The sequence below is a fragment of the Durotheca rogersii genome, assembly GCF_024521655.1.
Source record: "Durotheca rogersii strain YMJ 92031201 chromosome Unknown GGS23scaffold_23, whole genome shotgun sequence".
Classification (NCBI taxonomy): Eukaryota; Fungi; Ascomycota; class Sordariomycetes; order Xylariales; family Xylariaceae; genus Durotheca; species Durotheca rogersii.
The window spans coordinates 135,332-162,727 of record NW_026251254.1 but is presented as its reverse complement, the minus strand read 5'-3'; the positions used below and the strand labels follow the sequence as shown (position 1 = coordinate 162,727).

The window sequence follows — 27,396 nt, the reverse complement described above, 5'->3', positions numbered from 1 at the left end:
TGGTCAACAATGGAGTATGGTTTTGCGTTTTCACGCTTGATCTATCGTGAAGATACCCTGCAGATAGTCTCACCATAACGCAATGAAGGCATTTTGAGCGGGTGGACTGCCCGCTAGTGGTCATGCCGGCGCCCGTTTGCGCCACGTGTCTTGCCCCAAGGTACGCTTGAGGCGTGTCGCCCGTGGGTAAGCATCTGGACCTGAGATGCTGAGATGCGCCATGCTCTAGGACGGACCGGTACGCAGAGGCGTATGATGTAAAGCACACGAAGGCGTGCGCACAATGCACGCGGCGCTTCCGAGGCAGGCATCGTCATATTGCGTGCGGATGGCGCTGAACAGAGGCTAGGTATGCACATCATTACGTGGCTTGGAGGCCTCAGCCGGTTGGCGAGAAAATTGCTGTCTGAATTGGATTGCCAGCTTCCCCTGGCCTCCCTGGCTCCCCCGGCTTCCCCGGACTTCGCTCAGCTGGCCACGATAGGAGAGGGGCCGATTGGCTGGCCCTATGACCTGGATTCCCGAGTTCCAACACGGTAGGGAGGCGACTGGACTTAGCGCGCGGGCCACATCCGAGCCGGATATGACATCACAGCAGCGACAGTCGAGGCTGGGGAGGGAGGATCGTCACCTGACCAGCCCTGAGGAACGGTGAAGACGGCTGGGAGCGTCGAATAAATCACTTCTATTTAGTGGGGAGAAGGGGGGCGGAGGCGTGGAGGGAGTTGGACCCTGATCCCGTCGATTCAGGAGAAGGGTGAGCAGGAGACGGGCATGGGGAATAGGGCGTGGGACTCCCAGAGAGGAGAGGTAAGGTACCTAATGTATACGCATCCTGAGCACTGTATAGGTAGGTACATCCCATAGATGCCTACATCCACCTTACCTTGGATACAATCAATACCTATAGTTGCGATCCTAACTTAAGGCAAGTAGCTCAGGTGGGATAGACAACCTGGAATTGCCCACGTGCGGTTAGGAGGTTAGGTTAGGAACCTGTGGGAAGGGCTTGGTGCCAGGTGCCTCGCAGGTATCTACCTAGGTAAGTAAGGTAGGCACCTAGGTAAGTAGGTTGCAGCTCTAGGTGAGTCAAAACCGGACGAGGTGAAGGAGGGATGGAAGAAAGGAAGCTCTCCGAATGATATGAATGTATGGATGACCGCTTATTGAAATTTTTTTATTTTATTGATCACGCCCGACGGTAACGTGACCGAGTCATTCTGCTCGCAAGCCCAACCGGCATGCCGCGCAATGGCCCGTTATCGGCTGCTATTGGCGGTCGGGCCTAGCTGAGGCTGTGGAGAGGAGGGGTGAAGGAAGAAGAAGGGGGTAAGCAGAACGCGGTCAGAGGGGGAATGGGGAATATTAGCACCTTTTTCGGTAAGCGACTTTTCCTAACACGTCGTATAGACGGCGCCTCTCTCGTCGGGTACCCAAGGGACGTGTATATACCTAACAGGATGCAGAGGAGGGACGTTGAGAAGATCCGAGATAGGTAGATGGGAGTTACGTACAGAACTGCAACATAGGTACCTATTGCAGCATACCTATTCCTGTCCCCCCGGATGTGTCCCCACCGACTTCCGGTCCGTCCCTCGACGCCATCGATACATCAGATTTAGTACCTAACGCTGTGAGAGGTAGGAGGTACCTAATCTAAGGTATGTGCAGGGGATAAGCTAGAGGTCGCTGCTATACACGTACAGATGGGGTACCTAAGGGATGCAGTGCACATGCGATTAAGTACCTCTGATAGCTTTAAGTGTGCCACGCTAGGTACCTACCTGGTGCGTTAGGCGGTAGCTAGCATAATACCTGCCTAAACAAGATGTCGACACAGGTGCGTAGGTACCTTCCTTAGCCAGGCTTGTCCGTCTGGAAGAAGTAGGTACCTAGGTAGGTTAGAGGTAGGTAGGTGCGTACCTTAGGTACAGGTACCTACCTGAGTACCTAAGGTGACCCTAATCGTGTGCTTCCTCGTACGCGCTGTAGGCCTATACTTAGGAGGTAGGTACCTACCTACAGGCACGTATGTTGCTCCCATCGCAGGCCTAGAATGCTAAGCCGATTACCTAAAGAGAACCGGCTCGGCTTAATCTCCAACTTCTGCTCGCTCGCAGCCAACCAGCCAACTCGTTTCTCCATTCACGCACACCACACCCCTCCCGCCTCTGGACTCCCATCGTGGGCGCGCATACATATTGTAGCATATATCCCACTCCAGTCTTATCCGTCCACTGGGAGCGACGAGATAGAGACACCGACCCCGGTCATCGTCTTTACTATATCTGGGTTCCCTCGACATCCTAGCCCGCGGTACCCACCATCCGCTCCAATTGTGTGTCAACATTCGCCAATGCCATTGTCCGCGTCCCCTCCCCCCGAATACTGATTTGAGATAAGACACGCAGGCAGGCAGGCAAGAAGGCAGACAGGCAGGCAGACAGAAAGGCCAGCCAACGACCCTTACTGCCTACGGCTCATCAAAGGCGAGAAAGGGACGGAGAAGCCGCTATACGACTAGGCGTCGACCGGATTGCGACTTGGCTCTGTAGCTAGACTTATTATCATCTTACCCACCGCTGTCTCACCGACCTTACCGCCGGGCCCCGTCTACAACACACACACACACACACACACACGTACGTCTGTCCTTCTGCCAATTGCCGGTTGTCGTCATCACGATCTTGGGACGTCTTCGCAGTGGTTCGCTCTAGCAAACCCGGTCTCGCACGCCCACCTGCTGCCCGCGTTACCTAATAAGAGTCTTTTCCGGATCGCCTCGCGACCGCGTGCGTGGGACCGGGCCGTATTCGTACCGTACAGCAGATCCTCCGCGTACTGTGTGCGATATCCAGTCTCGCACCCTGTTAGGCTAGCTGGTATTATACCACCTGTTATTACTCTCACTACCAAACCAAACTGGCGTCGACTTTGGCCTCCAAACCCCGCAAGTCCGAGGAAACCCACAACCACCCTCCGCGAGCGAAGCGAACCTCCTGTCTAAAGTAGGTATCGGGTTGTGGTTTGGCCTCCCGATTGATAGATTCGACCCGTCCCACTTCGCCTGCGCACCTATTGCATACCACACACACACCCACACATTTCTACGCCCGCGCCCTCCTATAAGGCCTCGAATTCCCGTCGTAAGCCGAGCAGCCATCGGCGCCCGCGGGGGGCTTCCTGCGGTTGTGTTCATGCGCGGGCGGCAAGTCTGAGCCCGAGTTAGAAGCTGGCGCGGGATCCCGAACCAACCCGGCAGGATAGCACGACTGGATCAGACCATGTCTCTGAAATATGAAAACCCCGCGGCACCCTCTGCCACTATGTCGTCGTCATCGTCTGCCGCCCAACAGCCTCGCCAACCCCTTCCCGCGAACACCTCGCACTCCCAACCCCAGGCTCAATCGCAGTCTCAGTCGCTGCCTCAACAGCAGCTGCCCCAACAGCCCCAGCACAAACGAGTCTACCAAGCTTGCATCCCGTGCCGAAGGAGAAAGGTGCGATGCGATTTGGGGAGCGTCGACGATCCCCACGAACCCCCGTGCGTGCGCTGCCGTCGCGAGAGCAAGGAGTGCTTTTTCAGTGCTACCCGGCGGAAGCGGAAGAACGACGACGAGCTCGACGACCAGGAGGATGATTATACTCTTCGTAACGCACGGAAGCGACCCCACACCGACGGCACGCCCCCTCTCCCCGTCGACCGGAAATCTTACAGCAGCGTTCCCCTGACCCCGGGTGGCTCGACCGGCCGGACGCAGCCCTTGAGACGGCCTAATGCGGACCACGAAGATGGGAGGAGAACCAGCCGGGGCACGAGCTACACCGATGTCGGCGAAGACTCCAACGCCCACTTGGAGAACCTCGAAGCTCAGAGCGTTATGAGAAAGGAGGTATACGGTCCCCACGACGCCCTCGACCTCCTCTACAAGGCTGCCACCGACAGGTCCGTCTCTTCGTCATACCGCCCCATCTATCCGATACGGCCCGTTAGCGTGCGAATTACTAATTTCGATAGCCCGCACGACCTGAACAGGACTCGTGAAAATGTCACTGTGGCCTCCGTCGTCCAGCCGTCACCCGTGTCTGCCCAGGGCCGCAAGACGCCTCGAGATCACGGCTCGAACTTCGCCAGCCGTCCGGATGGTCGCACAACATCGAAATCGGCGGACCTCATCGACCCGCTCCTGCAAACGTCGGCGAAGGCCGACGAAGCATCCGACATGGAACGGCGCCTGAATGTCGAGAACGAAGCCGGATACCAGGAAGCGCTCGATGCTTGGTCGAGGTTTAGATTCGTTAGGGCTGGATGGTTCACTAAGGAGGAGGCCGTGAGATACATCGTATAGTAAGTCGAGAATGACGGCTATTTCGGCTTAAATGTCAACCGCTAACTCGCATGGAAGCTACTACGAGTATTTATCCCCCATGACGCCCATCTCGCCGCCAACGTTCCGCAGTCCTTCTTCGCATATCACCTTGCTGACTGAAGAGCCAATTCTCACCGTGACCTTGTTGACTATCGCCTCGAGGTACTACCGTATACAAACCACCGGTGGGCACTGCAGGTCGCACGCGATCCACGAAGAGCTGTGGCGGTATCTTCGGAGGATGATTGAACGGTGTCTCTGGGGGCAGGAGGCGTTCGGCGGCGGCTTCTGCGGATCTGGGGCCGACGAGTCGCAGACCTCGAGCACTGCGCCGTGGAGAGGTCTGAGGAAGGGGAGCCTTCGTACATTAGGAACAATCGAATCACTGATGATTTTGACGGAGTGGCATCCCCGAGCGCTTCACTTCCCTCCTGACGAGGCCATTGACGAATTGATGCTTCCCTCCCGTGACGTGCACCCTCACGATCTAGGTGACGACGAAGGCGGGCCCCGCCCCGGCGGGAATGTCGGCGGTCGGAGGATCGAAAGCTGGCTCGAGCCCGCTTGGAGGAGCGACCGCATGTGCTGGATGCTGCTCAGCAACGCGTTAGGTCTAGCTTACGAGTTAGGTGTCTTTGACGACATTGGCGAGCTACTCGAGACCAATGCCATCACGCGGCCCGAGTACGAGGACGAGGCCTATCGCCTCCGCGCGACGCGGATTAAGCGCCTGCTATTGGTGTACCAGACCCAGCTGGCAGGTCGGCTCGGGTGGACGAATATGGTTCCCGAGAGCATCCGGAAAACCGACCCAGCTCTTTCCGGGAGGCGTCCGATCTCGAACGAGGGGAACACGCCGGGGACCAACCCGTCCGTGTCATCCGCCACCTTTTGTTACGTGCCCAACGTCGAGTTGGACGACCAGATCATCCATTGCTGGGTGGGAGTCAGCGATGCCATGCAGCTGGGCAACGAGAGACTATTCCGCTCGCGGAAGCACACCACAGAGATAATCCAGAGCGGGAATTACACGAGAGCGCTGAAGGAGTTCCAACCTATCCTTAGGAACTGGTGGAGGGAATTCCAACGCTTCGACATACCCGAGAACATCCGTCATATCCTGACGATCGAGTACGAATACGTGCGCATATACGTCAATTCTCTAGCCCTGCAGGCCGTCGTCGAGCGCTGTACGGTCAACGCCGGGGCGTCTACTAGTGTAGCAGTGGGCAGCGCGCAACTGTCCCCCCAGACGCAGAATTACCTCGGGAACCTGCCCCTCGGCCACCTAGGCGGCTTCGGTCACGAAGACCAGGAATACGTCAAAGAGGTGGTGGACGGGTGCAGAAACCTGCTGCGGACGGTCGTCGAGGGCCTGCTCAAGCGAGGCTACCTGAAACACGCACCCGTGCGAACATACTTCCGGATCGTCAGCGGTGCTATGTTTTTACTCAAGACCTTTGCCCTGGGCGCGCCTAAGTCGGATGTGGAGGTGAGCATCAGTCTTTTGGACCGCACAGTCGACGCGTTACGAAACTGCGTCGTGGACGACATCCACCTGGGCACGAGATTCGGCGACTTGCTCGAGTCTCTAACGACGCGGCTCCGAGACCGCTTTAAGTACGCGCCGGTGGCGGCAGAAGGCAAGAGTCCACGCCCGAACGGCGACACGGGCAAACACACCGCGACGAACGGCCACACCCAAGTGAACGGCGTAGAGAACGGGTACCCGGGCCACTCTGCTAAATTTCGAGATGCCCTCTCCGTCCCCGGTAAGTTGGCGCTTTCGCGTATCCCGCCCCTGCTCTGCTAGTGGGGTTAGGACTAACTCGGTTACAGAGCGTTCCTCGACTCCGTCTGGGAACGTATCGGCAACTCCTTTCGACCTCACTACCGGCACTTTTCCCTACCCGACCGGTTCTGCTTCCGTGTTCGGACCCTCTACGCCAGCGCTAAGCGGAAATGTGTTGGAAACGTCCCATCTCGGTGACAACATCTTCGAGGCCGGCGGAGACTGGAGTGCTGACGACCAGATGTGGTACCTGCCCCCGGGACCCGGCCTGTTCCAGAGCATGGGGGAGAACTCCAATGTGACGATGACGGATCAGGGAGTGAACGTGGGAGGCGTGGATTTGCTCGAGTTCATGGCCATGGACCCCCCTCCGTTCACTTCGATGGATGGCTCGGGATACTAGACGTATCCCACGCGGAGGGACAGGATGGCGGTGTGGCGTCCCCCTATCCTTCTATCTGGCATATGCCGAATGGCGGGATTTCCTTGTTCAGATTTCCGGAAAAGACCTCCGCGTACCCGCGTGTGGCTCACTGTCTCGCGACACATTCTACATTTTTATCCCATTTCTCACTCTGGTCGTGTGGGACGAGACCGAGGGCATTGGGTTAGAGGCGGAAGCAGAGATACCCTCGGACGCGTAAGCAGTATCGATTTGATATCCCGCCTTGCTCTCTGGCTACTTGTCTTGTTTTCTAGCGTCTTGGTTTTATTTTGGACGTGGCTTTTTTTTTTTCAGCGCTGCTGAAGACGCCCCACGAGCTGATCTTTTCGGATTTGATTCCTTTCTTTCTCCTCCCCTAGCGCTGGAACATTGGGGAAAAAAGGGACTATGGGCTGGCAAAAGCCATCAAGGGGGCCTCGCGGCTAGCCTGGCGCGATTTCACGAATCACGAAATAATGTTGTTGGAAATATAGCGGTGATAGCTCGAAAGTGACGGATGTCGAGATAGCAACTTACTTTCTGACGTCGCGCCCCTACGATGCTCGATCTTGGTGACTATTCCCGTGATTCGGAAGTAGACCTCCGCGCGCGATAAATTTCGCCATCAAATATAGGTAATGCGACGACTGGCTCACTGGGGCGAAGGCGAGGCAAGGTATCTATTATGTACTTACCTCATTCGCCAAGGGTGTCCCGGTACAGTCTATTTTCGGACACATTAAGTCAGCAATGAGCGAGACGCTACCCGTGGAACAAGGCATTAGGTGTCATCGTCGTCTTAGACGGGAATTATCAAATGTCGGAAAAAAAAGGGGGGGTTGGGGGCTAAATGTGACAGCAACTCCTCGCAGTCATTTCGCGCTGGCGTTCCGTAATGGCGGAAATATCTACTTTCGTTCTGCCCCAAAAAAAAAAAAACCGTCAACGCCTTACAGATCCACGAACCCTATCCGTACTTGGGCAAGGGGGTACCGCCCGGTTTTGGCCTAAGGGGAATGGATGGCCAGGAGAACACGCCTCTGCGGGCGCAGCCGACTACAGGAAAGCTACGAGGTTACTGCGTAGTAAACAGGAGAGGGTAAGGGGGTGGGGGGGGGGGGAATGTGGTCGTGCCGCTCTGCTGTCAACCCGTAGTGCCAGTATAGGATGGCTCGTTAATTTGTGTGCTCCTGTCACAAAAGACGACGATACCGCCTCTCACGCTAGGTGAAACGAACTGCGACCGGGAGGGGGAGGAATCTGGCGTAGACAGCCTGGATGGATGTGTAGTAGTGCAGCTCGAAGGATCCGACGCGACGGCCTTCGAGGGAGATATGAGAGCAGAGGGATCGGCTCTGCGCCCTGGACTCTGCGCCCTGGGCTCTTGGCCCTACGAGAGACACGAAAGCGTGGAAGGAGGCGGCTCAGGGTTCCCAAAGCGGGCGCTTACACGCGCGATCCTCGATACTTGGGGGGAGGCCAAGCTTAGTCGAATGCGCGCGTCCGCCATGCTCGAAAAGCCCTGGGCCTGTCACTAGGTACATGATGGCCTCAGCCGCTCCCAAGTCCAGATGCCCGCTTGTGGAGTCCCGATCAGCAGACCACGCTGTCTATCCCATGTTCGCCTTTGAATCCTGCGCAGTCGTCCCCCCTCTCCCGAGAAGCTTGACTTTCTGCACCTACCACTCCTCCTCAGTCCATGATCTTGACGATTTCCCTCTGGGTCTCGCCTCTTTTTTTCTTTTTCCTTTTCCCTTCCTGTAGTTGTCCCGACGACGACGACGACGACGACGGCGACGATGTCGACGAATTCGACCTTACCGAGCGTGACGGCGCCGTTATCGATCCTGACGGTGACCGTGAAGCCGCTGACCACGACGTTCACGCCCCCGGCGTCGTGCGCCGAGATGCGGCTCACCCAGCTCTCTTCGCCGGGCTACCAGCTGTGGTTGAACGAGCCGCAGCCCGTGCCCAGCTCGAAGTTCGGCGAATGCTACCCGCCAGGCTTTGTGGAGGGATATACTAGTGGTAAGTAGCAGCAGCAGCATCATCATCTCTGGAAGACAGCGACCGAGCACCCTCAGGCTGCGCTGAGGAGACCGGCCGACGTATAGTATGCTTTGCTAACCTGTTGCTCGATAGTACGTGCTCCCACATGTTCCTACGCGCTCCTACAGCCCCCGTTCGCGGGTCTCAACAGCGAGCAGCCTTCGGGGTGCTCTAGTAGTAGGCGAGAGAGGCCGGGTGGGGTTTCCGAGGAGGCGGTATTGACGCACGTAACTAGCTATTCCAAGAATCGAGCTCGATCGCTCCCTTGTTCTCGCCGCTCGTCTGCCAGTCGGGCTGGAATACGGTCATGGACCGGCCCAACGGCTACATTGCCTGCTGCGCCTCGTAAGTCGAATTTCTTGCCTCCTTGACGGATCCATCTAGGTATGATGTACCTACGTGGAGTTGCTTGTTGATCGCGTTGGCGTGGGTACCGTGGCGGGGGAAAGACTGAAGCACGGGTAAATCGAAGAGCATGTAGGGAGAATATATTCGCACGGCGATCTGTGTAGCTCCGTCTAACCGCGACACCAGCGGCTTCCTGCTCCACCCCCCGGAGTCGCCGGCGGACACGAACCGGCCGGCGTACGGCGGCACCTGCTACAGCAACTTCCAGGCCGGGCAGACCGTCAGGGTGACGGCGTACGACAGCGCGAGCGTCACAGCAACGGTCATCTGGACCGCCGCAGCCTCGACCGACCAGGCCTACGCGCACCCCATCGACGGCTTCAGGATACAGCAGAGCGTGAGTTCCTCACACAGACGATCCCCCTCGTCGAATACGGGGCGACGGGGCGGGGAGGAGCGCGCGTATTGCTGACAATTTGACCGAGTAGACATCCACATCCTCATCCTCACCACCATCTTCTCCCGCGTCACAACTCCCTCTCGGCGACGTAAGTTACCCTCTACCTACCTACCTACTTACCTGTCTCGCCCATCGAGCCTAGGGCCTGAGGGCCCGGGGCCTAGATGTACATACACGCGGACTAACCCCAACTCCACCCCCCAGCCATCGCCGCAACCCTCGACCGACGACGACGCCTCGAGCGGCGGCAGCGAGATCTCGGGGGGCCAGATCGCCGGGATCGTGGTGGGCACGGTCGGGGCGCTGGCGCTGGTGCTCGCCGCCGTCGCATTCGTGTTCCGGCGGCAGCGCCGCAAGCGGAACCAAGCGCTCCCGCCGCAGCCTCCCCCCGCCGGCGGCGACAGCGACGACAAGTCCCCGCCGCCGCAGCAGCAATACGTAGCCCTGCAGCCGTGGGGCGCCAAGGCGGGCGCGGAGGAGGGCGCGACGCCGAGCCCGGCCTACGCGTACTCGCCGGGCGCGTCGGACGCCGGGACGCTCGCGGCGCGCTACGAGCTGAGCAGCGTCGGGGTGGGCGAGCTCGACGGCGGGTGGAGGGGGCGGGAGCTGTCGTAGGCAGGGCTTAGGGGCCGGAAGGGGGGCGCGGGAAGCGGGGAGGTCGGGCCCGATATGTAATAGGGAATGAATATCCGGAGACGCCCGGGGGGGGGGGGGGAGAGGGTAGGTAGGTAATAATCCTGGGGAGGGAGAGAGAGAGGGAGACGCGGTATAATGTACGAAGAAGCATTTTCGAATTCGAGAAACGGGGGACGCGGGAGGGCGGCTATGCGGGATGCGGACACCCCCTGCCTGCATAGGTAGGTAGGTATATGTGCAGCTACCGACCGCGTCGGGCCAGCGGTTGTTGGGGGAGAGAAGGCAGACAGGCAAACCAGCAAGCGGTCTACGGATACGGGGAAGTAGTTCAGACGCCTGAATGTGTACTGGCGCTCCCGTCGAGTCTGCGCACCTAGGTATATATATATATATATATATATTCGTAATCAATACTTCTTAGCAGCTCTCTCGACGCTGGTAAATATGGCTGGCTCGCGTGGTAGGGCTCACAAGCGAGCCATGTAAAAACTGCGCGGGTGCTGACTTGGTTTGTGAACGTGTTCCTTGCGTGTATGTTGCCGTGATATGTACATAATGTAGGTATGTCGTGTTCCCTACTACCCCTGTCCCCCCCCCCCCCGTCTGTGATATTCTCTCCCTTTCCCACGGCAGGACTATTCTCCATCACAACGACTCGTACCTCAGCAGTCTCGCCCGCCAAGGAAATCCTGCCTCTCGCCTGTCCCGGCGAGTCGGCGCCACCTCGTGCAGCCGGGCAGAGCAGCAGCCGGCAGCCGGCAGCCGTCGACGAATCCCCAGGCCCGGACGTCCACGCCCACGCGCCCACACGCCTCCCCCCTTACCGGGGGCGGGGGGCGTCTACGGCTTCCAGCCGCCGGTGCGGGTGCGGAAGAGGCCGTCGGGGTCGACGCGGTCGGCGACCGACCTGGCGAGCGCGCGGCTCTCGGGGCGCAGCCGCCCGAAGTAGTCCTGCCGGTGGTAGCCGTAGTTCATGAAGATGGGGAGGTACGCGTCGGGCAGCGTGCCGTCGCGCTGCCAGCCGAGGACGCGGTCGCGCATGCCGCCGTACTGCTCGCGGGCGCGGGAGGAGGAGCGAGGCTTAGCGGGGCTGCGGACGCGGCAAGGTCTGGGGGTGTAGTGTTAAGGGGAAGGAGAGGGATTTGAGGGTGAAGAGGAGAAAGAGAGAGAGAGAAGAGTGGGGAGGGTGAGGGGAGAGAAATTGGGGCTACTCACGGTGCGCTGTATGGCCTGGTCGATCCTGTCATAGTCGCTGGGTAGGAGGAAGCTGTAGTTCATCTCGACGATGAGGCGGTCGACGGTGTCGTCGGTGTCGATGAGGTCGGCGCTGCGAGCGCGGGCGGCGCGGGCGATGCGCTTCGGGAAGGGCTGCCAGGCGATGGAGGCGATGATGCCGGGGACGAGGAGGGTGGTGCCGGAGACGTCGCGCCAGTGGGCGTGGAGGCCGCCGAGGACCCGGTCGACGCTCGCGGCGGGCGGCAGCGGGACGGTCTCGGTGGCGATGGTGACGACGGAGCCGCGCACGACGACCCAGTTGCTGGTGCCCATGAGGTGGGCGTAGGACTGGACCTTGAGGGTGTTGAGGAGGGGGCCGGCGGCGGTGAAGTTGTCGAACGTGCCGGGGGGCACGACGGGCCCGTCGTAGAAGAGGAAGAGGATCCAGGCGTCGAGCAGGTCGATGTTGCCGCGCTCGGCGGTAACGATGATGGCGGCGCGGTCGTCGGCGTTGTGCTCGGTGAAGTCGCGGACGGCGCGGAGCAGGCGGGCGTCAGTGCCGGGCGTGCGCGCGAAGACGAGGTTGCCGGCGACGACGTCGTCCTGGCGGTACAGCTGCAGGACGTAGGCGGTGACGACGCCGAAGTTGTTGCCGCCCCCCTTGAGCGCGCGGAACAGGTCCGGGTGGTGGCTCTCCGACGCTGTCGCCACCGTGCCGTTGGCCAACACGATCTCGAACTCGAGAACAGACGACGCCGACCACCCGTACTGCGCCGACATGTACGACAGCCCACCGCCGAGCACCAGACCCCCCACGCCGGTGTTGCCGATGCGGCCGCCGACGAACGTCCAGCCGGTGCCCTGGAGCTCGGCCGCGATGCTGTCGAGGCGCTGGCCGGGGCCGACGCGGGCGACGCCAGTCTCGGTGTTGAGGATGACCTGGTTGAGCTTGCGGGTGGATATGAGGGGCCCGCCGGCGACGCTGGACCAGTAGTTGTTGGGGTTGTGGCCGCCCGACTTGACGGCGAACTGCTCGGTGGTGTTGGCGAGGGCGGCGACGACGGCGGCGACCTCGGCGGCGTCCTTGGGGAAGATGATGCAGGAGGGCTTGAGGGCGGAGCACGAGCTGGACCAGTACCCGGCCTGCTCGTCGAGGTACGAGAGGTCGAGGGGCCGAGCAACGTCGATGGTGGATGTGTCCTCGATCACCGAGCACGTGTCGGCGAGGGCCCGTCCGAGCAGGAGGAGGGTTGAGGAAACGAGTCCTCGGGTCGAGATCGTCATCTTGCGAGCCAGGGGCGTCTATAGGTGGGCACTAGCAACTGCTGTTTCTCATGTCTCTCCCCCTTTCTTCTCAGCCGACGGGAGAGAGGGCGGTTAAGGGGCTGTTATAAGGCCGAGAACACGACCCCGGACAGACTTACTTACTCATGGTCCCTCGCTCTCGACTCGCCGGATTAGGACGTCATAACCGGGGGCAGCAAGCCGTAACGCCATCTCATCTCCACTGCCCCCCGATCACCCTCCTACCAATGGCTTTCAGCTATATGATTTAAATTCCTAGGTAGCAGCGAGCGAGCGCCATCCCACATGGGGTTCTAAGAGGGATAGATACGGATCATTTACCTAGGGACCGGGGGAGCGCGTAGATCAGCGCCGAGCTAGCCAGTTTTCTCATCCCCCTCCCTCCCTATCCCATGCTGGACCAATAGGTACGGTCGGGGAGCCAGAGTTGCTGTCTAACGGTCTGACAGGTCTGACAGGGACGTAGATACCTACCACCGGGCTGGTAGATGTAACGCTCTACGCCAGATTGCCGGGGCCAGAGTAGATGGATCTGTCATAGAACTCGAGTGAGTAGATCAGGGCAGGCTGTCCGCGCAGAGACGGCGAGAGCACGGGACGGGCCGGCACACCTACGCGCGGATTCGAACGAGCAGCGTCGACCGCGACGTGGCTCAGGACAGGCCTATATACAGTTATATAACGAGCCTGCAACGAGCGGCTTTGCTAGGGGAGGGGAGTCTAGCCCGAGCCATATATCCATTGTGGCGCTTTTCTTCTTCTGCACTGGCATCTCGCGGGGAAGGGGGGAGATCCCCCCTAAGGATCTCGTGCTTGCTGTCGAGAGATGCCCGAGCTGAGCGAAGAATCTGGCCCGATCGTGCTGCCAAGTTTTGTGGCTTGCAGTAGGCGTCTCCCCACCCCCAAGCATATGACTGCTCGTCAGAGCCAGTCCGGTGGTGTCGACGATGGACGGGAGCCTGGGAATCCGTGGAGTATAGGGGCAGTTGCATACGCCAAGGCCTCATGCAGCTGTGATAACCCAACAGCCTTCGAACTTGGGTGTGCGAGTAAGTGTGTGTGTGTGTGAGTGACGATATGTAGATTAAGACCGGAAGCCGGGCCAATGGCCAGGGGAGGGGGGGCACCCAACATTTGGGTATAGATGACCCGCTGCGTACCTGGGAATGGCGTTCCATTGCAGTCTCGCTTACAAGGGGGAGAAACGAGGAAGGAAACCGATTTATCTAACAGAACAAATAAAGGCGTAGATACGATTAGCACGGTAGGCCCAGATGGAAGTGTCCGCGTAACGGGTAAGGGCTGTGAATTTTGCATCTATTCACAGGAATGCGGGATCAGAAGGGAACATCACCTATGTCATATTACCTACCAGGTTGTCTGCATCCCGGCTATAACTCTTAGCTAGTCTAGCTGAGTTCGGGTCACAAGTTGCGAGAGACCTGATCTCGGAGATGTTCGTCCTGCTGAGTGTAGATCCGAAAGACTTCTGCCTTCTCTCCATCTCTCTCGTTCCCCCCCCCCCTTTCTCTCTTGTGCGACCACCTATGCAGGTTCGCTGTAGGTAGCAAGATTGCCTGCTTACGTGGTCGTGATCACACGACCAGTCCGGAGTCGTGCCTTGATGCCGACCCACGGATTCTGGATCGAGACATCCCACGCACACAGAGCGCTTCGCGGGCCATTCTTGGGCCGTATGTTCTCGCCTCCTCGCGCCGGCTAGCTGCACCACCAAGACATGGAGAGCCTACCGCCGCCCAGGAGAAGTCGGTGCCCACTCGCTGCCAGTCAGCCTGGTCGGGTCCAAGCCGTGTGACCTCTCTCCCGTTTCCACCCAAAATTGGGGACCTCGGGACGGACACTCGTTCCGTCTGGCCATGTTTCTCTCTTCTCTCTCACCGCCAAATTCGCGCGGTGGTAGGCCGTCTGCTTTCCGTAAACGTCGTTCGGAGGTTGAGCCGGCGCGCGTCGCTCGCCCGCCGAAACCAGCTTTTCTCAGCCCTACTTAGTTCCTCGCCAGGCCTCTCGCGTTTACGAGGTGCGATGTCAAACGCGCGTATGGCTCGTTCGGGTCTTGCGCGCGCAAGCTCTCAATGTCACCTCGTCTCCCAAGGCGGGACCGTTCTAACTGGGTCCGCGTCCCCTAACGGCATAGACTCGTGTAGGTAATGTAAAAGGTCCCTCTCGTAAATTGCGTTACCCAGCCGCAAAGAATCAGCAGAAGGTACCGTGACATCACGGTTGGTGTCTTTTTTTTTTCTCCTTCTCTCACTAACAATCGGCGTGATGTGTGAGCGAATGCGGTAATCGTCAAGGTCATGTTCGGAGTATAGTCACGGTTGCCGCCACCCCTGCTGCATGACGGCAATGTACCTAGAACGTCCCTCGAAGTGTAGTTATTAGGGCGGAAAACTTCTCTCAAGAACCAAGTCGGGAAATGGAGGTCAGATGTCTGGTTCTGCACGAGAACTCACCCGACTTACGCGCCCGGGTGGTAAGAGAGATTGAGGCGACGTTAATTGCCCGGGGATGCATTCATTATACCTAGGCTATAGGTGACATCTGCTATTGCGATAACGTCGCAAAGGAAAGAAATGCCGATACCACCTAACGTCTACATCTTCACGTGACGGACACATCCACGCAAATGAAGTGGCGTTCCAGCGATTCTTCAGGTATATGCCAGGGTATAGTGTAGGACGCGGCGACGGCGGCAAATCCGACGAGGCCCTGTTCTGCTTTGGTGGACGGGGAGGATGGATGGCGAGGAAGAAGTCTCGATCGAGAGCCGCCATCTGTGCCGGGACGGGCATACCTGCGGTTACATCGCGGTGCGAGGTTACTCGGCGCTCCGTCTTTCTCATCCCTATCATTTCTGGGTTGCGGGAGCTAAATAAGCTTAAGTATGATGATGATGGCTGCACGACTCGCCGCGTAGCGTAGCGCCGGTAAGGCGAATCATACCTACCTACCCGTAGGTAACTTGCGTCGACGGGGGGCGGACTGTAAACCACCATTGACGACATCCCGAAACGTACCAAGGATGGACAGGTAGAGAAGCAAAGAGTAGGTACCTAGAGAGGAGAGTAGGGAGACAAGCTCTGGGTGGATGGCTTGGGATTGCGACGCTAAGCATCCGTAAATATGGGCTCAATCAGTTAGAGAGGGAGGTAAGGTGGGTACATACCCGTATAGTACCTGTACCGAACGTGTTCATGTATTGTATACAGAGGCATGCATTCTCTACCGACCTTCGTAGCAACAACGCCTGACCTCGGTGACCGATCGGCGACGAGGGTGCGGATAAACTGTGGCGTCGTGCCGGATTAGGCAGGTCGAGCACTTCGGTGCGTCGGGCCACCCCACGGCCACGTTACTCCTTGCGCCGATTCCATCGCGGTTTGCTGCGCCTTTGTGACCGTTGGTTACGTTTTCTTTGGCGATCGGCGCCCGGCGGATGTAACTATCGTTTTGCAACCCGCTGGCCGCACCGGCGCTCTCTCCTCCCACGAGGAAGGGGGGCGCACGTGAGATGACGTGCTCGTCCAGAATTTCCTCTCGGTGCCGTGTATCGTGAGATCGGGTTCGATCATATGGCTGTATATAAGTGCAGGAATTCGTGGCCGTTGCCGCCGCTTTGCCCGCGTGTAGGCGAGATGTTGTCGTGCAGTCTGAGACGTGAGTCTTGCGATGATCGAAAACCCCCGCTAGTAAAGTCTCGGTTTACTACCAGGTGCATAATATCAAACCCGACTCGATATAACAATACCTACCCCTACCCCGCGCCGCAGGCCAACATCGCGAGTCTCTGTGCGCAACCATGGAAGTCGATTCCGAGAAGAACGCGGTCCCCGCGGGCCACGACGTCGAACATGTCGTGTTGGAGGACAAGCTGCGACGGTCGCTATCGGCGCGCCAGGTGCAGATGATAGCCATCGGCGGCACCATCGGCACCGGCCTGTTCCTTGGCACCGGCCGGGCCTTGGCGACCGGCGGCCCCGCGTCGCTGCTGATCTGCTACGCCATCGTCGGAGCCGTCGTGTTCGTCATGATGCTGTGCCTCGGCGAGATGGCCGCATTCGTTCCAGGTAAGGAGACCCCGAGAGAACCTTTAAAAGATCGGGTTCAGAGGGAGCTCTCAAGCTAATTCACACTCTCCGCGAGGAACCAGTGGCCGGATCGTTTTGCAGCTTCTCGGGCCGCTACGTGGACGACGCCTGGGGCTTTGCGCTCACCTGGAACTACTGGTTCAACGACGCCGTCTCGACGGCGGCCGACCTGGTGGCGCTGCAGCTGCTGCTCCAGTACTGGACCGACAACTTCCCGTGGTACGCGCTCGGCCTCGTCGTTTGGTTCCTGCTCGTGGTGGCCAACATTGTCAACGTGCGCGTCTACGGCGAGGTCGAGTACTGGCTGTGCCTGCTCAAGGTGGTCACCATCGTCATCTTCATCGTGCTCAGCATCGTGGTCAATTGCGGCGGCAACACAACGGGCGAGTACATCGGCGCGCGCAATTGGTACCTGCCGGGAGCGCCCTTCGTCGGAGGCATCGGCGGCTTCGCGAGCGTCTTCGTCACCGCGTCCTTCGCCTACGGCGGCACCGAGTCCATCGCCATCACCGCCGGCGAGACCAAGGACCCGGCGCGCCAGCTGCCGCGCGTCGTCAAGAACGTCTTCTGGCGTATCCTCTTCTTCTACATCCTCTCGTCCCTGCTCATCGGCCTCAATGTGCCGTACACGTACGAGGGGCTGGCGCAGAAGCAGACGCTCACGTCACCCTTCACCATAGCCTTCAGCATGGCCGGGTCCAAGGTGGCCGGCTCCTTCGTCAACGCCGTCATCCTGACGAGCGTGGTATCGGCGGGAAACCACGCGCTATTCGCGGGTTCGCGGCTGCTGTACACGCTGTCGGTCAACGGGCACGCGCCGCGCGTGTTTGGGCGCCTGACGCGGTTCCAGGTGCCGTGGGTGGCGGTGCTGTTCACGTCGCTGGTGTCGGGGCTGTTGTTCGGGGCGTCGTTCGTCGGCGCGGGCGAGCTGTGGACCTGGCTGCAGAACATCGTCGGCGTGTCGAACCAGCTGTCGTGGATCAGCATCGGCGTGGCGTCGCTGCGGTTCCGCGCCGGCGTCCGCGCCCAGGGCAAGGAGCACCTGCTGCCCTTCCGCAACTGGACGTACCCGGTGGGGCCGGCGCTGGCTGTGGCGCTCAACACCTTCATCGTGCTGGTGCAGGGCTGGTCCTGCTTCAGCCCGCGCTTCCGCGCCGTCGACTTCGTCAGCTTCTACATCGAGCTGCCCGCCTTCGCGCTGATGTTCGTCGGGTGGAAGCTCGTCAAGCGCACGCGGTTCCGGCGCGCGGGGGAGATGGACCTCGTCGCCGACGTGTACACGAAGGAGGAGGTCCAGCCGGAGGTAGGGGGGTGGGCGGCGAGGGCAAAGCGGATGGCGGGTTGGTTGTGCTTCTAGGGCTGGCTTGGCTTGGGGGATCGGTATCCTCTCGCCTGTAGGTAGATATACCTTCGGTACCTACCTAGCCTACTCTGCTAGGTGGGGACCGCTGAATTATACTCATAGATTGGACATGACATTAGACATTTATGCAAATCCCCGCTAATTGGGCGTATACAAAGATACCTGCCTACTTTGGTGTTACGGGGTAACGCCATGCAACTCCTAGGTGCCTAAATCACTCTCTCCTCTTCTCTCCCAGTACATAAAAGTTATAGGTAGGTACCGAAATTGGGAAAAAAAGTGACGACATTCCCGCAGCCCATGATACCATTTTACACGGTTACCCACCTCCTTCCTCCCGAACTGTTACTCGGCTCCTACCTGTTACTTGGTCCCCTTTTGCGCAGATAATATGTGCTTTTATGGCCATCTAAGGAACGGGTAAATAGTTAATTAAATTATAGTTATTTACGTAGCCTTTTAGAGCCGTTTTACGTGCCTTTTATATCCCGATTAGCCCTCGCTAGGGTAGGGCTTACCCTATAGCTATACGTAACCGATTACGTACTTACGCGCCTATACGCCTTCTTAACCTAGGTAAGGCTATCGTTAGGCTTTTAAATAGCGTAAGGCCTTAATTCCGTAGTATTTTCCTCCTTCGTTGCTTTATTTATATGCCTATTTCGTTTAAGGCTATTACGGGTCCTTTAGATATAATAACTTAATAAACCTTTAGTATTTCTTCGCTTCTAAGGGCTTCGTAAGCCTATTAGCCGCGTTCTTAGTTAATAGTACGTATCTTAGCTTAACGTATCCTTCTTCTACCTCTTACCTTACGTAGTAATAATCCTTTTAAATATACCGCTTTCATTTATTTATCGCGGTTTTTTTCGCCTACGTATTCGCCGTCGTACTATCGTATCGTAGGATAATAAGGCCTACGGATATTACGCCTAATTCCGTAAGGAAATTACGTATTTACGCGGTATCTACTACCGCCGTTAATAAGGCTATATACTTAACCTTTCCCGAGCTTCGCGCGACTACCGACTAAAGCTTCGATATTTATACGATCGGGGCTCTTACTATAAAGAATACGTAACTATTCGTTAACTTAGCTATGGAAATATTTCCCGCGTAATTCGAATTTACGTAGCCGTAAAGACTTATCTCGTTATACTCTTTATAAGGATAATTTTCGTTTAATTACCGATATCGGATCTCTCGGCTTATCGTTTCCTTAAGATATCGTATTACGCGTTTAATTCCCGTTTAATACTTTTATAAGGGGTTATTTATAAAACGCGCTTAAGTCGAGGCTACGTAATTAATATTAGGCCTTATAATATATACCGGAAAGTTCGCTTTTCTTACTAACGAGGTATACTCTTAAACCTCTCGTAGGTCGGCTTTATCGTTAGCCTTTTTCGGTATAACCGCGTTCCGATTCTTCGGGTTATACGGTAACGGGTATAGCTTCGTATCGCCGTAATTAAGCTCCTTTAAAGCCTTTTCCGTATATTATTATTAATCGAGCCGGACGTCCCCCGTAAGAAACGATCGTCTTATCCGGACCCCGAGAAACTAATTAGCGTTTCCTAGGTTAATTACCTTAACCTCTTCTTTAATTATATTCGCGAGTTTATAAAGTCGTTCCTTTTTAAGTCCGAATAATAAGAAATCGTTTATATACGAGGCGATTACGTTTCCTATTCCGGGTCTTATATAAATAACGTCGTTTAAGGTTAATAAAACGTAGCCGTATTTCTTTAAAATACTTTTTATACGTTATTATTACGCGGCTTTAGCTTATTTTAAGCTATATAACGGGTTAATTAGCTCGATAATCTTCGATTCGTCGTAACTATAGGTTTATTTTTCTTTCTTATAGGCCTTAAAATACTCCTTTAATATAAGGAACTACTTTATAAAGATTCTTTCGTTTAGCTTCCCGTTAAGGTAAGCGGTAATAAAGTCGATTTAAAGAATATACTATTAATAAATAACGGCTAACGCCATTAGCATTCTCTACGATACTATCCTCGTCGTTATCGCCTTAGTTTCGTTATAATCGATGCCTTTTCTTTATATAAATCCTCGGGCGTAAATCCATACCTTTAATTTATCGAGATTTCCGTTAGATAAGAACTTCTTTTTTAAGATTTATTTAACGTCGATAAAATAGCTATTAACTACTTCGCTCGGTTATATAAATTTAAACGTATTACGTTCTAGGTTCTCTCGGATCTCTTTAAAAACGGCTTAGGTTTAAAGATTACGCTCTAATTCCTTTATTACCTCTTTAAAGAACGGTTCGTTCTCGTTTATCCTAAATAAACCCGCCGTTACTAATACTATCTACCTATAGCTTTACTCCTACGGTACGATAATAAGCGTATTAATATAATATAGCTCCTCTCGGGACGCGATTTTAAGCGTATCTTATTCGCCTTTAAATACTTCTTCTAACTTATCCTCTTACGAGCCGCCTAGCGCTAAGGCGGAGCGTACCTTATTTAACTTAAGTAGTACCTCTAGTATATAAATCTAAGGTAGTTTCTTTTTCGGGCGCTCTCTCCGGAAGCGTATCTTATCCTTATCTTCGTTTATAACGTTTTCGTCGACGATATTATTATCCTTATTACGAACGCTAATCGCCGCGATCTTCTTCCGATACCGTAGCCGTTTTTAAACGTATTTAAGTAAGGACCTAACGACGTTCCTTAGGTCTAGGGCCCCTTCGGAGTCTCCTAGTTTTTCGTAAAAGATAACGTAAGGCGTCTTTAAGAAACGACCTCCTTCTACGAGTTAAACTAGGTAGTTATACTCCCCTTCGTAACCTATGAAAACGGCGCGGGCTTTACGTAATTTTATTTTCTCGGAAACTATCCGATAACTCTTATCGATATAGGCTACGTAACGGCTACCGACGATACGTAAATACGCGTTATTAGGTTTATAATTCTTTCCTAGCTTTATATCGTTTATAAATCTCTCGTATAACGTAAGCTCCTTTACGAACGAAACGCTAGTCCTATTAATTATATACGCCGTTATTACGAAAACGTAGTTCTAAAAGTAAATAAGGATCTTTATTTAAACGTAAACTACTTTAATATCATCCTATAAAAAGCGTATACTCCTTTCCGCTACGTCGTTTTAATATTAGTTATCTAACGTAAAGGCATTTAACGTAATACCTCTTTCGTTATAGAATTATTCGATAGCGCTTATATCGAACTTTCGGCCGCCGTTAAGGCGTAATATTCTTATTCGTCGCCGGCTCTTATCCGGGACGCTCGGTAATACCTCGAATAATTAATAAACTCGGGTAAGGTAAGTTATTAATACTTATTAAGCCTCTCCCTTAGACTTATATTAGGTAAATTCTTTATTTCGGTTATCGTCGTCTACGATTAATATAAAATAACGGTAGTTTTCGATCGATAGAGGCTATAATTTTCCGAGGTCGCATTAAGTAATCTCCTTAGGAGTTTAGGTACGCTCCTAAGGGTCCTTCGAAGATATCCTAGTAATCTTTACCCGATTATACGCGTAATAAGGTACCGTCTTTATAAGTACTAGGTCTAGGTCGATCCCTATCGACCTTTTAATGGTTTATATAAGTCTCTCCGTATTAAAGTAATAAAAGCGGCGATACTATAGTATTAATTATTTTATAATATTATCGTCTAGCTATATTAATATCGCTTATAATATTTCGCTAAGCTTACCGAATTAGTATCCTAACGCGTTCCCTTAGTACCGTTTAAAGGAAAGGAGTTTCGACTCCTCTTTTTTATATTCTTATAATAGGAAACCTCGTTTCTTAGGATTTAGGGTCGTTAGAACGGTTCCGTTAGGATTTATAATATTATTCTTATCTAGTTAATCTCCGCTACGATAAAATAACTCTCCCGAGAAGATCTTAATTAAAAAGGAGTTAATAAATAACGTATAATTTAGCTACGTTCGGTTATATCCTCTATCGTTACCGGTAAGGTAATAAATAACCTTACTTATCTTCGTAACGTTTATAAGGCCTCCTTTTATATTAATAACGTAACCCGGTAGTAACGTTATTACCGTTCTCGGGTTTAGATCTTTTAAATCGTTCGTAACGTAAACGTTAACTCTTATATCGAAGAGTAAGTAATTCTTATAAGCGTTAGCCCTTATTCCGTAGTTAATTCTTAAAGGCTTTACGGGCCGCTTACCCTCTAGCGGGTTAGCTATAGTTAGGTTATTACCGGGGTTAATAAGGATAGGCTTTTATTTAGGGTCCTTCTTACGGCGTAGTTCGTTATAAGCGCTTACTAGCCTAAAGAACTCTATCGTATCTATCTTCGTTCGATATACCCTGCCCCCGCTATCGTAATAACCGAATTAAGTATAATGGAATCCTTAAGCTAGGTAATAAGTATTTTCCCGTAGTAACGTAAATAAGTACTTACCTTTTAAAAGGATAAGAAGGCGAGTACCTAGCGATAGGCGGTCGCCTATATAACGAGAAACGGGGTAAGCTAAAACGGTTACCGCCTAGGAGGTACCCTCGTACCGGTATAGGTATTATAATATCTTATACCCTCGTATCTATCGCGTACCTTCTTATCGCTTCCTTATAATTATTCCCCCCTAAGTTAAGTAATCGTTCCGATTACGAATCGATATAATATCGCTTACGCTATATTATTAATTCCATTAATTACCTTAGGGTATTAAATACTAAATCGGGCTTTATTAATATAGCCGGCTAATTCTGCCGATTAATACCACTAACCGCTATCTCTTAAGCGTATATAAAATTTTTCTACCGTTACGCCCGCTCCTCTTAATTCTTTTCCTTTCTCTTATCCGTCGGCTCTCCTCCTTCTCGTTACGTTTACTTATCTTACTTTCTTTTAATTAAATAACTAAATAAAAGTCGTCGACGTACCTTCGTATTATTATTTCTATCCCTTTATCTTACTATTAATACGCTTACGGTACGCCGTTCCTTAATCTCCCTTTTCCCTCTTAAGCTAAGCCCGGCGTAATATAATCGAAACGCCGTCGTTAATATAGCCTATAACCCGTTTACCGAATACGTTACGCCGGTAAAGAATACCGACCTATCGTATATAATTTATTTCCGGTATCGCCTAAAGTACTTCGAGATACCGTTCCGCTCCCTATACGTATTTTCTAACGCCGCTTCTTCGAAGTACGGCCTCTATACCTACCGCCGTAAGAAATATATCCCGGTAAGTTATAGTTATAACGCGCGTTCCGGACGCGTTTCGCTAACGTATCGATATAGCTAACTAACGATATTATTAGCGATACGCGCGGTTTATTTACCGTAATTAACTTTATTAACCGCTATTATACGGTAAAAACTAACGAAGATAGCAAGCCCGGCGAGTTCGTATATTCCTCCTATTTATAAAACGCCTTCGCCGCTTCCGTTTACCGCCTCCTTTACGCTTTCGAATAAATAAAGAAAAGTTATAAGGTTAGTTTTTATAAAAGTAATACTAAGCGTAGTCGCGCGATACGTTATCCCTATAATAACGACGCGTTATCGACGCGCTAGCGTTTATTATATATATCGCGCATATTAATTCTTATATATAAAAGATCTAAAAGTACGAGTTATAAGTAATAAACCGCCGTAACCTCTTCGTTACCCGCTACCCGTACCTAGGCCCCGATACCGTAAGTAACCTCCGTTTCGTATCTATCGCGTCGTTTAACCGTCGTCTCTAGGACGACGCCGCCTTCGCTTAGTAATAGTTTTAGGTTACTTACCGCTTAATAAACGGCGACGCGGGCTTCTCCGCCTAGATTAACGCAAAGGACGCGTTTATACGCGAGTTAAACGAAATTATAGAAAAATATCTAATTAATATAGAATACTTCGGCGACTAAAACGAATTCCCCGAGCTTCCCGCTAACGATTAAACGACGCGCTAATAACGTAAAGCTAAGCCCCGGTCCTTTTTTTAATTTTCCTATCGCTACGGCGACGCCTTAATATCGTTTTAATAATACTTTAATAAAGCTCTAGCGTTTTATCGCCGTTCCTTTTTTCCGCCTTCGGGTATTCTATAAAGTAATTCTTAGGTATTCCTTTTAGGGAAATTTTAAAACTCCTAGTTTTAAGGCGACTTCTTTTTCCGTTTTTTCTAATCCTTTACTTCGAACTACTTAATTTTAATCGCTACGTTATCTATATCTTCCTTCCGAACCTATTGGTTATATTTTAACGGCTAGCCCGTTTATTTTACTAAATAAAAGGTATCCTTTCCTTTTTATCGCTTTCCCCGGACTTCTTCTACCTCTTATTCGTCGTCGTTTTCTTCTAGCTCCGGTATAGTTAAGAACTAAGGCTCTTATTCTTACTTCCCTATCTTTTAAGGTTCTAATAAGGAAATAAGGAAGACATTATATAGCGATTAATATTTTTCGGGTAAGGTTAAACGATACGCCGCTAACCCGATAGTATCGAGAATCCGAAAGGGTCTGATAAATCTAGGTATTAATTTTAAGCTTATGCCTTTAAGCTTTAGGTTCTTCGTAAAGAACCTTATTAGGCTTCCTTTCTTTAGCTTAAGGGGTTTATAGCGTTTATTATAATACTTCGCTTACGATTCGATAGCCTTTTATTAATATAGTCGTGCTTTTTCGCGTATATTTTCTAGGATCTCTATCCTTTCTTTTACTACCGGTACCCCCCTTTTAAAAACGTCGTTCCTAACGTTAGAATTTATTACTAGGTAATACCTTATTAGGAATATAAATAATAATAATCCTATTATTACGTTCCTTATATTATTATAAGTAAATTATACTTCGCTTAATATACTCGGCTAATTCGCCTACGTATCGCTAACGAAATATCAGAAGTAATATTCTAATGTCTAATTTACCTTTTCCGTTTATCCGTTTATTTACGGGTAATACGCTATCGAGAACTTTTTCTTTATCTTCGAATGATAATATAAATTAAACTAAAAGTCGCTTATAAATAAACTTCCCTTATCGGTAACTATCCCGTTTAAGTAGCCGTATCTTATATATATCTTTTAATATAGTAATTCTATTAGTTCGGCGGTTAATAAGGTAGTAGTAATAAGGAAGAATTCTGTTATTTTCGTATAGCGATCTATTATTACGAGGATAGCGTTTACCTCCTAACCTCGATATTAAACTTCCGGGAATTCCGTTATAAAGTCTATCGAGATCTCCTTCCAGGGGCCGGTTAATAAGGATAGAGACTATAATTCGTTATAAGGGCGATACCGAAACGCTTATATCCCTTAGTAAACCTAATATCCCGTAACTTATTCCTTTATATCTAGCCTTATACCTTTTTAATAATACTTACGTAAGAGGAGCTTATAAGTCCTCTTTTCGTTAAAATGCCCCGCTAAAGGATCGTTATAATAACGCATTATAAGCTCTTTCCTAACGCCCGGCTCTATAAGAATATAGACTCGGTTTTAATACCTAACTAACCTATCTTTATTTACCGCCTATAGGAAGCTATCGGCTTTAACGGAACTACCCGCTACCTCTAGCTCCTTTTTTCGCCTTTTAAGCTTAGGGTTACTTTTTTAAATGCGTTAAAATAATATTCTCATAGTTTCGGTAACGTCTTCGTATACCGTTTCTTAAATTATTATCTCGTTAGTTCTTTACTTACGGATCGTTTATAAAATATACCTTAAGTATTCTCTTTTAAAGGGTTCCTTATCCTTATTAGATATTCTAATTACGGCTAGCTTTACTTTTAGTAATAATAATAATTCCGTTTAGGCTCCCTTTTCCTTATAATAATCGGGTCGCTTCGACGGCGTATCGGTAGGGTTACGCTTATCGCTACGATATTATATTACGAAATCGTAAGGTATTAATTATATATATTACTTAACTTACCTTCCGTTAAGCCTAGGTTATTTTATAAACGTTTAAAGATTATAATAATCCGATAATACCTCGACGATATATCGACTTTCTTATACGTAATGCCTTTAGTATTTAAATAATTCTACGATAACTATTAGCTCCTAATTAAGAATACCATACTAAAGCTCTACGCCTTTAAACTTTCTCGATTAAAATACGATAAGGTAATATAGGCCCTTTTCGTTTAATTACGATAGGATCGCCGATATAACGTACCCGGAAGCGTCGGTTTCGATCCTTATACGCGCTTCGGGGTCGAAATATCGAAGTAGTAGCGCTTTCGTAAAGGCGTCGCGTAGTTATCGGAACGCTAGTACCTCCTCGCTCGCGAGCTAAACTTTTCTTAGTTTTCTTCCGTTAATACTTCCTTTTAATAATTCGTAAAGGGGCTTTACTATACGGAAATATCCTTCTATAAATCTACGATAGAAGTTATAAAATCCTAGAAATTATTATATCTCGTAAAAGGTCGTAAGTTCTAGCTAGTCTTTAATAATATTTACTCTTTTTAGGTCTATCGAAATTCCTTCCTATAATATATAAAACCCTAGAAATTCGATACTATCGCGATAAAAGGAATACTTCGCTACGTTAACGTAAAGATCGGCTTCTCGTAGCCTTTTAAGGACTTAACGGAGGTTACGCGTATAGGTTTCTCGGTTTTATACGAAGATAAGGATATCGTCGAAATACGCTATATAAACGATATCGATTAACCCGTAAAGCGCCTTATAGATATAATTTTAAAAGGTAATAAAGGCGTTAGTTAATCTAAAGGGCATTATTAAATATTCGTAGTAACCGTATCGGATCCGGAAGACGGTTTTCTATTCGTCGTTCTCCTTAATTCGTATTTTATAATACGCGTCTTTTAGGTCTATCTTTAAAAAGATCTTCGCCTCCGAAACCCTATCGAAGATTTTAGATATAAGGGAAAGGGGGTATCGGTTTTTAGTCGTTAATCGGTTTAACCTCTTATAATCGACGCATAACCTTAATCCTCCGTTCTTTTTAAGTACGAAAAGAATAAGGGCTCCTACGGGGCTCTTCGATTCCCGTATACGTCTAAGTTTTAGGTTTTCCTATATATATCCTCGTAATATATCGAACTTATTCTAGGCTAGAGGATATATTAGGCTATAAGAAGGCACGAAATCCTCCGGCGTTTCGATAACGTAGTCGGCTTATTTATAAGGTAATAATATAGCTACTTCCTTATCGTTAAATACGTCGACGAAGTCTCGTAGCTCTTTAGGTAAGTCTTCGATACGCCTTAATATCGATACCTCTTTATTAGGTAATAAGATAGGTTCTAATAATTAAACTACTACGAAGACTCTTACTTCGTTCTTTCGTACGTATTTTACGAACTAATAAGGTTTTATAAACTCGTACG

General features: G+C 51.8%; 5 protein-coding genes across 5 annotated transcripts; 3 read left to right on the top strand and 2 right to left on the bottom strand.

Moving 5' to 3' along the window:
- Nucleotides 1-3,284: 3,284 nt before the first annotated feature.
- GGS23DRAFT_599314 (uncharacterized protein) lies at nucleotides 3,285-6,565 on the top strand (the record flags this gene model as incomplete). Its single annotated transcript, XM_051518918.1, has 3 exons — nucleotides 3,285-4,348; nucleotides 4,407-6,142; nucleotides 6,210-6,565. The coding sequence occupies 3 exons, from the start codon at nucleotides 3,285-3,287 to the stop codon at nucleotides 6,563-6,565; spliced, it is 3,156 nt and encodes a 1,051-aa protein (XP_051369207.1).
- A 1,115-nt stretch (nucleotides 6,566-7,680) lies between these two features.
- On the top strand, nucleotides 7,681-10,063 carry GGS23DRAFT_580373 (uncharacterized protein). The gene is made up of 5 exons (XM_051517122.1): nucleotides 7,681-8,613; nucleotides 8,871-8,980; nucleotides 9,170-9,380; nucleotides 9,472-9,531; nucleotides 9,648-10,063. The coding sequence occupies exons 1-5, from the start codon at nucleotides 8,386-8,388 to the stop codon at nucleotides 10,056-10,058; spliced, it is 1,020 nt and encodes a 339-aa protein (XP_051369206.1). The 5' UTR covers nucleotides 7,681-8,385; the 3' UTR covers nucleotides 10,059-10,063.
- A 759-nt stretch (nucleotides 10,064-10,822) lies between these two features.
- Nucleotides 10,823-12,886, bottom strand: GGS23DRAFT_225993 (FAD-binding domain-containing protein). The gene is made up of 2 exons (XM_051512001.1): nucleotides 11,295-12,886; nucleotides 10,823-11,129 (listed from the first exon to the last, which is right to left on the bottom strand). Exons 1-2 carry the CDS (start codon nucleotides 12,576-12,578, stop codon nucleotides 10,920-10,922), a joined length of 1,494 nt encoding a protein of 497 aa, XP_051369205.1. The 5' UTR covers nucleotides 12,579-12,886; the 3' UTR covers nucleotides 10,823-10,919.
- Nucleotides 12,887-12,962: 76 nt separating this feature from the next.
- Nucleotides 12,963-14,422, bottom strand: GGS23DRAFT_225972 (uncharacterized protein). Its single transcript, XM_051512000.1, has 2 exons — nucleotides 13,972-14,422; nucleotides 12,963-13,825 (listed from the first exon to the last, which is right to left on the bottom strand). The coding sequence occupies exons 1-2, from the start codon at nucleotides 14,101-14,103 to the stop codon at nucleotides 13,274-13,276; spliced, it is 684 nt and encodes a 227-aa protein (XP_051369204.1). The 5' UTR covers nucleotides 14,104-14,422; the 3' UTR covers nucleotides 12,963-13,273.
- Nucleotides 14,423-16,306: 1,884 nt separating this feature from the next.
- GGS23DRAFT_226053 (tryptophan permease) lies at nucleotides 16,307-18,104 on the top strand. Its single transcript, XM_051512002.1, has 2 exons — nucleotides 16,307-16,687; nucleotides 16,771-18,104. Exons 1-2 carry the CDS (start codon nucleotides 16,420-16,422, stop codon nucleotides 18,063-18,065), a joined length of 1,563 nt encoding a protein of 520 aa, XP_051369203.1. The 5' UTR covers nucleotides 16,307-16,419; the 3' UTR covers nucleotides 18,066-18,104.
- The last annotated feature ends 9,292 nt before the right edge of the window (nucleotides 18,105-27,396 follow it).

Coding starts and splice junctions, on each gene's coding strand:
- GGS23DRAFT_580373 (XM_051517122.1), top strand. CDS start 8,386: ATGTCGACGAATTCGACCTTACCGAGCGTGACGGCGCCGTTATCGATC. Junction 8,614..8,870: donor TTGTGGAGGGATATACTAGT/GGTAAGTAGCAG, acceptor GCACGTAACTAG/CTATTCCAAGAATCGAGCTC. Junction 9,381..9,471: donor GCTTCAGGATACAGCAGAGC/GTGAGTTCCTCA, acceptor TTGACCGAGTAG/ACATCCACATCCTCATCCTC.
- GGS23DRAFT_225993 (XM_051512001.1), bottom strand. CDS start 12,578: ATGACGATCTCGACCCGAGGACTCGTTTCCTCAACCCTCCTCCTGCTC. Junction 11,130..11,294: donor ACCAGGCCATACAGCGCACC/GTGAGTAGCCCC, acceptor GCCCGCGAGCAG/TACGGCGGCATGCGCGACCG.
- GGS23DRAFT_225972 (XM_051512000.1), bottom strand. CDS start 14,103: ATGGAGAGAAGGCAGAAGTCTTTCGGATCTACACTCAGCAGGACGAAC. Junction 13,826..13,971: donor GCCGGGATGCAGACAACCTG/GTAGGTAATATG, acceptor TTGTTCTGTTAG/ATAAATCGGTTTCCTTCCTC.
- GGS23DRAFT_226053 (XM_051512002.1), top strand. CDS start 16,420: ATGGAAGTCGATTCCGAGAAGAACGCGGTCCCCGCGGGCCACGACGTC. Junction 16,688..16,770: donor GATGGCCGCATTCGTTCCAG/GTAAGGAGACCC, acceptor GCGAGGAACCAG/TGGCCGGATCGTTTTGCAGC.